The following is a 10,622-nucleotide window of genomic DNA, read 5'->3' on the forward strand; positions in this document are numbered from 1 at the left end:
GTCACTGGTGCTTTGATTGACATTCCATGTAATGTGTGCTGACTTCTGAGCAAAATGGTGTAACGAGTGTCATGTTGTATCAGTCTGCTGTGTTAAAGCAGCAGACCTGCAGCCATCTTCTAGAAACACAGTAATACAGACATAACCCCATTTCTGCATTAAATAGCTGCCTCATTGCCTCGATAATCCCCATCAACACTTCCTACAGATGATAAACTGTGTTATCAAACCCAGAGCAAAATGCAATGTCAGGCTACACATGTTTTTGTATCACATGGCATTACAGCCACTGCTACACCAAAGCAATAGTCATGCCACATTTAACCAGACATTTTAAGTGAGAACATTATTTTATGAATGTCATTCTATAAAGCACTAGGGTGAATTTAATTGCTGTCTGAAATCTGATGCTGAAGGGTGGGTCTACTGAGCAACATAAAACTAAAATGGTTTAACTGCCACCTACAGGTGAGAGAACATGCTGCATACAGCTCATCAAGACTTGAATAATCTGACAATAACATCATACTAGAGTTCATAGCCACTGGAAGTAGTTTGGGGCGGGGTGGAAATACGTTTTTGGCTGCGCTGACAGATATGTCGGTCCGCTAATACAGGACTATTAAAGGCCCAGTGCACTACTTTTGTGATTTGTATTTTTATAAAAAAATGTATTCTTATGATTTTTCAGGAGGTGCTGCAGCACACACACCACACCTACTTCCCGCAGCTATGCTAGGGTTGAATATTTTCCCAGTATTTTACAAATCTCGAGAATAAATCCCTTTTCTCCCGTGTAACCCGGTATTTCCCTCTAAATCCGAAAGTGTCATTCAAAAGCATTATAAAGCATATAAATATGTCGGGATTTGACTAGAGCTTTGATCAGCATGACAATTCTAACCTGATGCTACCTGAGTTTGATGAGTCATATATTAATGACGTTTAATGAGCCCAAGCCCAAAAATTCCCAAATGATTGTGCCATTGTCCAATACATATCTGATATAGGCTACTCCACATTATGCATGACAGAAAAACATAAAAGCCCATAGATGTAGCTAGCTATATGCTCTCTTGGGTAAATAAATGAAACTAGCTCCAGTAGGCTAATATTTTTGAGTGTGTACTGTATTACTGTACTGTATTGTATTATACTGTTTTATATGGACTGGAATTATGCATCTTCAAACCATGATAAAGCAGAAGAAAACATGTGATTCTGGTGCAGCACATGCGGCCTACAAAGCTATGAGTATAGGCTAGCGGATTAGATTATATTTTTTAAATATAATAAGGCAATTTGTATAATTAGTAGGCTAACGCATTAAAAGGCTAATTATTAGTAGGCTAAGTACAGTTAAAGTCGGACGTTTACATACACCTTAGCCAAATACATTTAAATTCAGTTTTTCACAATTCCTGACATTTAATGCCAGTAAAAATTCCCTGGCTTAGATCAGTTAGGATCACCACTTTATTTTAAGAATGTGAGATGTCAGAATAATAGTAGAGAGAACAATTTATTTCAGCTTTTATTTGTTTCCTCACATTCCCAGTGGGTCAGAAGTTTACATACACTCAATTAGTATTCGGTAGCATTGCCTTTAAATTGTTTAACTTGGGTCAAACGTTTCGGGTAGCCTTCCACCAGCTTCCCACAATAAGTTGGGGGAATTTTGGCCCATTCCTCCTGACAGAGCTGGTGTAACTGAGTCAGGTTTGTAGGCCTCCTTGCTCACACAAGCTTTTTCAGTTCTGCCAACACATTTTCTATAGGATTGAGGTCAGGGCTTCGTGATGGCCACTCCAATACCTTGACTTTGTTGTCCTTAAGCCATTTTGCCACAACTTTGGATGTATGCTTGGGGTCATTGTCCATTTGGAAGACCCATTTGCGACCAAGCTTTAACTTCCTGACTGATGTCTTGAGATGTTGCTTCAATATATCCACATAATTGTCCTACCTCATGATGCCATCTATTTTGTGAAGTGCACCAGTCCCTCCTGCAGCAAAGCACCCCCCCACATGATGCTGCCACCCCCGTGCTTCACAGTTGGGATGGTGTTCTTCGGCTTGCAAGCATCCCCCTTTTTCCTCCAAACATAACAGTGGTCATTATGGCCAAACACTTCTATTTCTGTTTCATCAGTCCAGAGGACATTTCTCCAAAAAGTACAATCTTTGTCCCCATGTGCAGTTGCAAACCGTAGTCTGGCTTTTTTATGGCGGTTTTGGAGCAGTGGTTTCTTCCTTGCTGAGAAGCCTTTCAGGTTAGGTCGATATAGGACTCGTTTTACTGTGGATATAGATACTTTTGTACCTGTTTCCTCAACCATCTTCACAAGGTCCTTTGCTGTTGTTCTGGAATTGATTTGCACTTTTTCGCACCAAAGTACGTTCATCTCTAGGAGACAGAACACGTCTCCTTCCTGAGCGGTATGACAGCTGCGTTGTTCCATGGTGTTTATACTTGCATATTATTGTTTGTACAGCTGAACGTGGTACCTTCAGGCATTTGGAAATTGTTCCCAAGGATGAACAAGACTTGTGGAGGTCTACACTTTTTTTCTGACGTCTTGGCTGATTTCTTTTGATTTTCCCATGATGTCAAGCAAAGAGGCACTGAGTTTGAAGGTAGGTTTTGAAATACATCCACACGTACACCTCCAATTGACTCAAATTATTTCAATTAGCCTATCAGAAGCTTCTAAAGCCATGACATAATTTTCTGGAATTTTCCAAGCTGTTTAAAGGCACAGTCAACTTAGTGCATGTAAACTTCTGACCCACTGGAATTGTGATGCAGTGAATTATAAGTGAAATAATCTGTCTGTAAACAATTGTTGGAAATATTATTTGTGTCATGCACAAAGTAGATGCCCTAACCGACTTGACAAAACTATATTTATTTTTAAAGAAATTTGTGGAGTGATTGAAAACCAAGTTTTAATGACTCCAACCTAAGTGTATGTAAACTTCTGACTTCAACTGTACCTTTCATAATATTTCGCCTAATGTTACTAGCCTACCTCCTCTTTCTCTCTCTATTGTTGCTTCATTCCTTCCTCGCTTTCAACAGTTAAATGAAATAAGTTTTGTTGTCCTTATCGTCATCATTCTAATGACAGATGCAGAAGCCTTTCACTTCTCTTCACAAAGAATGAATGGTTGTGGGTCTGAATAAATAACTACTATAGCCTACAGCCATTGCATGTTTATTGGGCTGCTGTATTTCACATTCACCAAATAAGGTCCCTCTTCAAATACTCTATTGCTATCAGAAATAAAATAAAATAAAATAAAAATGTCCAGCATCTATTCTAGTCTAGCTTTCCCTGCATGGGACTCCAAGAGCTAAGAAGCTTTTTTTAAGGAGAGGCCAGCGGAGCATAGGTGCATGCAGCGGCGCAGTTTTGGTTTTATAAGTGGGGGGGACATAACAATTATTGTTATTATTTAAATTTTTTATCCAGTCGGATAAACACTCCAAACAGCCTACCAGACCGTGTTGCCTTGCTTTGTATGTATCACATTCCAATTATTAAACTGGGGGGGGGGGGTACAAAAATGAAATTTCAGAATGTGGTTGAATGGTTGAGCCCCTGGGTGCTTGCATATTGTACAAGAGGCTATATGTTAGAAACTTATTATGCATAACCCATCATTAATTAGCTAAATATAAGGCATTGAATGTATTGCATTGAATGTATTGCCTGAAAGAGGTAGGCTCGGACATTATATAAAGGGCTATATAGTATCAATCTAGAACAGGATTATCTATTTTGGATGCAATTTGAATGGAGTTGAAGGAGAGCGAGAAAGACTGCGCGAGTGCTCAGCATGCACCGATTTAAAGCAACGATATTTGAATGATAGGCTGTTTTAAAACTCTGCAGCTGTAATATAAAATAAGATATCTTTACAATAAAAAAATATGGTGACCCCGAAAGCCAGATGGAGATGGGTAAATTAGATAGGCATTCGGTCTTTATATTACTGTAGCATAATCTATCTGTCACATACCTGTCAGAAGAAAAACACAAGTTACCATGATGAGATGATACAGTAGGTACAGTAGGTCTACATGCACCCTGAGCGTTGATGAGTCATCATACAGAGGCCATAGAGTAGCCAGATTTAGACATCGCAAATCATTTAATAGTTCCATTTCACACCATGCTGTTCATATAAATAATTTATTATCATTTAACGGTTTCTCGTAGTTATTTATCCCGGGAAAAGAGAGTCGTTTTGGGTGGTAAATCTCGGTAGCCGGGTTCCCGCCATTCAACCCTACATCATACTAAGCAATATTAAAATCTTACTTTACATTTAAATACAGTCAATTACAGATGAAAACCACAGTTATAAGAACCTCCATTTTGTATGGGTTCCTTGTTGTTTTGTGGCACATTTCAAACCCATCCTCCAGTGTGTAACATTACTGGAAGTAGTCTCTGTGTGTTTAGTGACATTGATCCATCTGCACATCTCTGATACATATGTTACAGGCAGACCCAGTGCTTTTCTCTGTGTGTGGAGGTCCCCTGGGCTGTGGGCTGTTATGCCTGGATGGCTTCAATATCCAGCCCTGTGGTGTGACTTGACTAATAATGATGATCGTGAACATACTGTACTGTAGTGGTTATGCATTGGAGTGGTTATCCATTTGCCTGTGTTTCCCGCATGTGTGTGTGTGTCTGTGTATGATCAGTAATGACATGTCCGGACCCGGGGACTGTGGAGCACAGTCGGAGAGTGCTGACGGGATCCCGCTTCATGGTGGGATCAACGGTGCAGTATGTGTGCAATAAGGGCTACTCCCTGTCTGGAAGCACACTGCTCACCTGCTACAACAGAGACACAGCTAACCCCAAGTGGAGTGAGAGGCTTCCCAAGTGTAACCGTAAGTCAGGAAACTGTATCTGAGCAAATACACACGTACGAGCACACACACACACACACACACAGTGTCGTTCATTTTATTCAACCAGGTTCGTCATGGTCCTCCTCTCTAACAATCAGCACTGTTTTTCAAGAGTCCGCAGTATTCCTTGAGATAACTCAGAGAACTCTGTGCCAGGGGATGTTGTGGAAGGTCTCAGTACGTTCTGCAAAGTTGTAGCCTGAGATGACATGCTGATTTCTTCCACCTAACCTCCAGAAGCCCTCCAAAAGCATTGATGACCTGTCCTTCCGTCCTCCTCACTCCCTGCCTCAGATAAAAAGCCTTGTTGGAGAATGATCTATTGAGAGGAAGATGATGCGTGACACAGCAAGTATAGCCAATTAGCAGGGGAGAAACTTGAGGAGAGAACTGGAGAGAACAGGTGCAGAATCAATATGGCCTATGTAATAAGAGCTGGACCTGCTGTTCAAACAGAGTGGTGATAAGACAGTCTCTTCATTGTATCAAAGTAATTAGACAGGCTGGAAACTGTCCCAGGTAAATTACAATGGGGAAATGAGCTGAGGGACTGACACTGGTTGTCAGGTCAGGAACTATCTGCCCAATGAGATCGTGCCTATTGATAGCCACATCTGCCTGTGTCAAACATCATTACTTTTGCATAGAGGGAAAACACAAAGTGAGGTAGCTGCCTGATGTAAGTGGTGGCAGTATGTGTATCTATGCTGTCTAAGAGACATTGACACACCCATAGTGACAGCCATGGTGTGTGTGTGTGTGTGTGTGTGTGTGTGTGTGTGTGTGTGTGTGTGTGTGTGTGTGTGTGTGTGTGTGTGTGTGTGTGTGTGTGTGTGTGTGTGTGTGTGTGTGTGTGTGTGTGTGTGTGTGTGTGTGTGTGTCCTGGCAGCGGAGAGGTACGAGCCCTGCAGGAACCCTGGCGCTCCGTCCACCAGCGTGCAGAGCTTAGAAAAGGCCTTCTACCAGGCCGGGGAGACCCTGAGCTTCACCTGTCGTACCGGCTATGAGATGCAGGGGGAGCCCACCATCCGCTGTGTCCCTGGACACCCGTCACAGTGGAGCGGAACACCACCTGCCTGTAGCGGTACACTGTCTGCTTCCATAGCACACATATGCCTCAACTTCGAATAACTTATGACGCCCAGTTCCATGACATGTAAAATTATCAGGGTACATATGAAAATGATCTTTCTTTTTTCCAGCATCCTCCTCGCAGTATTTGAACGAGCGCAAGTTGGATGGTAAGTATATCAGCTAGTAACCACAGTGTGAAGTATGGTGATGCCAATAGAAGATATGCTTATGCTATACTTGTTTTTAGGTCATTTCTAGTTATGCATATTCTATGTTTTTATTCAGTTGCTAGTCCTGACTACGGTATGGAAGGAAGCAACATTGTCATTGCTGTTCTGATTCCTGCTGCGGTTGTACTGCTAGTCATCCTGGGGATTTACCTCTACTTTGCAAAGTGAGTATGAGAATGAAAGAAGGGGAAGTAACTGCATAACACCCATCAATTGATAATATGTGTAATTCAGTTGAAGGCCTCAGAGCAGTTTTGAGACTCTTTGCATTTCTCTGTCCCTCAGACTTCAGGGGAAGACCATCAGAATGCCAACATCATCCTTGCCGCCATATGACAACATGACAGAGGAGTCTGCCTTTAATAACCCAATCTATGAGACAGGAGTAAGTATGGATGTCATGCACATGAATCTCCGAGACGTGGACTCCCAGAACACCATAGTCCTGTCCTGATCCATCTCATCGTCATCTGTCTACCTGTCATCTCATGTTTAACCAGCTGAGGGCACTCTTCACACCATCTCCCACCGCAGCCACGGGGGTCTGAGCTGTGCCTCTCAATTTGGGGTCTTGTGTTGAATGCAGACAAGCACCTACAAATTCTCTCTCTCAACTTTGAAGCGTGGATGCCCTACAGTTTACTTAGCTTTAAAGCTTTATAAAAATATGTGTTTTTGCATGAGTATCAAATGCATTTTCAGTGGATCAATAGGACTCTACAAGCACTCAATCAGTGGATTGGATAAGGGACAGATGTAGTACACTACACATATGCGTTTCCATTTATGATGACCTCTGTAGGATCCATTTTGAGCTTTGCACAGTGCTTCTGTTCGGACTATGCTTCTGGATAGATGAATGTAATATTTTACTGCATGAAGGTGAAAAAGCTTGAACAAAAATGCTTTATGTCAACTTCAAAGACACTTTAAAGCTCCTCCATCTTTGTGTCATCATCATGTCATTCACATGGGATTGAGTTGTGTTATCCATTAATTAGTTTGAATTGCTTTTGAAAAGTGTGCATTTATGGGCCCTATCAGGGGCGCAACTTTGGTTTTAGAAGTGGGGGGGACATATTTATTATTATTTTGTATTATATGTTTTTTTTATCCAGTCGGATATACACTCCAAACAGCCTACCCAACTGCTCGGAGATGTCCGCATGGTCCTGAAACACATCTTTACATTGTTTTGTATCACATTCCAATGATAAAACTGGGGAGGCTAAAAATTATATTTCAGAATGTGGGGGGGGGGGGGGTATGCCCCCCCCTGTTCCCAACCGTCCCCACCCCTCTATCCCCCGTCCCCACCCCCAGTGAAAGTTGCACCCCTGGACCCTATTATAAATTGATTGTTATTGAATCACATGGGCTGTAACAAATGTCAATGTACAATAATAGACCGTATTTACATCTACACTTAGTATTGACATTACTTTTATGTGCTGCACACAACATTTCAGAGCACTTAAAATAACAACCAAAATCCTTAGATTTGACATTTAGCTTGTCAGGAATTCTTGTACTTGTCTTACATATTCCTTTGTCCATAAGTCCTTCATATCTATATAGCTTTGTGTACAAATATATCAGTTACATGTATTTGTCAGGTCATTTAAATGTATTCGTTTTATTTAATGTGAGTGTTGTATTTGTTGTGCGATGTCACAGGCACATTGTTCAAGCAACATAATGCTGCCATGTCTATTATTGTGTTGTGTTAAACTATTCATCATCTCTGTTACAAATGTTAGTGATGCATATCATTCTCCTAAACTACAGCAACTTTGTGCTTGATAAACCATCTGACTTGAATCATGCCCTTGATTCAAAATATTTTGTGGGGGAATGTCCTATTAGTCACTGTGCTGTGTGACTTCAGCGGATGCTGTGTCTCTCTCATTCTTTACTTTCATGTTCTGGACTCCATTTTGACTGGACCACACTCTCCTCCTCCACCTCTTCTTCCCATCAGCCCCGGCAGGCGTTCTGTGATTACTAATGACTGTGTCTGTCTGTCCCTCCTTGGCTGCCTGCAGAAGAACAACGAGGTAAGGCCTTCTTCTGATGCCGACTGTCCATCTTAAAGGGCACACCTAAACTACACCTCAACCACTGTCATCTGTCACTGCATCCACTTCCAGCCAGCTGTCCACTGTACCGAACTGGTGTCAACACTTCAGTCAACACCTTGTGGGGTTCCTCACAACACAGCTCCCTGACCCTCACTTCATCGCTCCTTCTCTCTATTTCTCTCTCTTTCTCTCTCTAACATGTACTATTAACTTCAATTGGAAAAGAAAATACCTTTACATAACATCTCACTGTTAATGAAAGTAAAGTATGGGGTGTCAGTGAAATGTGAAGCTTAAATTTACTACATTATTGTTGTTGCACTGATGTCCTGTCTTTTTCATGTTCTCGCACTCTCTTGTCAATCAGTTTGAAACAATATTAAAGAATTTCTGTTCTGATCATGTTGTTTCTACTTTTTATTTCTACACGATTTGCATGATTCAGTTCTGGCCATTGACCATATTCTGTCACATTTTCATAATTCACATTTTAACTTCAATGACTGAGAAACTGCTGTGTTATTATGACACAGAGTTAACGCTTTTGGCTAGTAAGAACCTTTGATGAGTGTCTTTGTCTGGTCTTTACAGGGCAAAGGAGATTATGAGGTGACCATTTAAAGACCTTACAGCTAGGGGAATTCAGGGGTTTCTTTTTGGGACCCTCTCTGCACCTCTCATCTTTCCTGCAATGACTTCAGCTCCTATTCCTTCCTCTTTCTCTTAATTCACTCCTTTTTGTGGGCTTTTGTAAATATGTCTTTCCAGAGGACTTCTGCCAAAACTGCAAAGATGGTGGATCAACATGGTGTTATTTTTGTAGACCTTTGACGCAGATGGCCTTTCTTTAGTGTTTGTACATTTTCATTTCATAACTGAGCGCAGGACTGGTAACATTATGGGGGGATACATTTAGCTCAAATGGTTTAGGTTTTAAGATTTACATAAGAAATGTGAAGAACGAATGTACGCTTTATGCGTTGGCAAGGGTCTTGAAATATACAGTATACATAAAAAATACAAAATGACCCAAAGTTGTTTGAACATTGTCCAAATATCAATTTCACATTTACCCTGAGTGAACATTTGTATTTTTCAATTTTGCTACTATAATTCAACCATCCAGTCTATATATGGGTTTTCAATATCACTTTGTAAATATCCTGCCTGTCTAATATGAGGGTGTCTGCAACTTGAGGTAACAAATTAGTGTTTTGTTCAATTTGACTCACAGTTTTGTTGAGAGACATTTCCTGTGCTAAAACAACTATAAATATACACTTCCGGTGAAAAGTTTTAGAACTCATTTAAGGGTTTTTCTTTATTTTTACTATTTTCTACATTGTGCAAAAATAGTGAAGACATCAAAACTATGAAATAACACATATGGAATCATGTAGTAACCAAAAAAGTGGTAAACAAATTCAAATCTATTTTATATTTGAGATTCTTCAAATAGCCTCCCTTTGCCTTGATGACGGCTTTTGCACACTCTTGGCATTCTCTCAACCAGCTTCATGAGGAATGCACCTGGAATGCATTTCAATAAACAGGTGTGCCTTCATAAAAGTTCATTTGTGGATTTTCTTTCCTTCTTCATACATTTGAGTCAATCAGTTGTGTTGTGACAAGGTAGGGGGGTATACAGAAGATAGCCCTATTTGGTAAAAGACCAAGTCCATATTATGGCAAAAACAGCTCCAATAAGCAAAGAGAAATGACAGTCCATCATTACCTTATGACATGAAGGTCAGTCAATATAGAACATTTAAAAAACTTTGAAAGTTTCTTCAAGTGCGGTGGCAAAAACTATCAAGCGCTATGATGAAACTGGCTCTCATGAGGACCACCACAGGAAAGGAAGACCCAGAGTTACCTCTGATGCAGAGGATACGTTTATTAGAGTTACCAGCCACATAAATTTCAGCCCAAATAAATGCTTCACAGAGTTCAAGTAACAAGACACATCTCAACATCAACTGTTCAGAGGAGACTGTCTGAATCAGGCCTTCATGGTCGAATTGCTGCAAAGAAACCACTACCAAAGAACACCATTAAGAAGAAGAGACTTGTTTGGGCCAAGAAACATGAGCAAAAGACATTAGACCGGTGGAAAATTGTCCTTTAGTCTGGAGCCCAAATTTGAGATTTTTTGTTCCAACCGCTGTCTTTGTGAGATGCGGTGTGGGTGAACGGATGATCTCTGTATGTGTATTTCCCACCATAAAGCATGGAGGAGGAAGTGTTATGGTTTGGGGGTGCTTTGCTGGTGACACTGTCTGTGATTGATTTAGAATTCATGGCACA

At 40.8% G+C, this 10,622-nt stretch overlaps 1 protein-coding gene across 1 annotated transcript in view; it reads left to right on the forward strand.

The window, feature by feature from the left end:
* Window positions 1-8,714, forward strand: part of LOC129868813 (seizure protein 6 homolog) — a 10,340-nt gene extending 1,626 nt beyond the window's left edge. Inside the window, exons 3-8 of the mRNA XM_055943068.1 lie at window positions 4,718-4,909; window positions 5,820-6,014; window positions 6,133-6,171; window positions 6,290-6,398; window positions 6,520-6,619; window positions 8,216-8,714. Coding sequence (XP_055799043.1) covers window positions 4,718-4,909; window positions 5,820-6,014; window positions 6,133-6,171; window positions 6,290-6,398; window positions 6,520-6,619; window positions 8,216-8,242 — 662 coding nt within the window. The 3' untranslated portion in view covers window positions 8,243-8,714. The remainder of the gene's footprint in view (window positions 1-4,717; window positions 4,910-5,819; window positions 6,015-6,132; window positions 6,172-6,289; window positions 6,399-6,519; window positions 6,620-8,215) is intronic.
* Window positions 8,715-10,622: the final 1,908 nt, after the last annotated feature.

This window comes from Salvelinus fontinalis, chromosome 13 (assembly GCF_029448725.1).
Source record: "Salvelinus fontinalis isolate EN_2023a chromosome 13, ASM2944872v1, whole genome shotgun sequence".
Taxonomy (NCBI): domain Eukaryota; kingdom Metazoa; phylum Chordata; class Actinopteri; order Salmoniformes; family Salmonidae; genus Salvelinus; species Salvelinus fontinalis.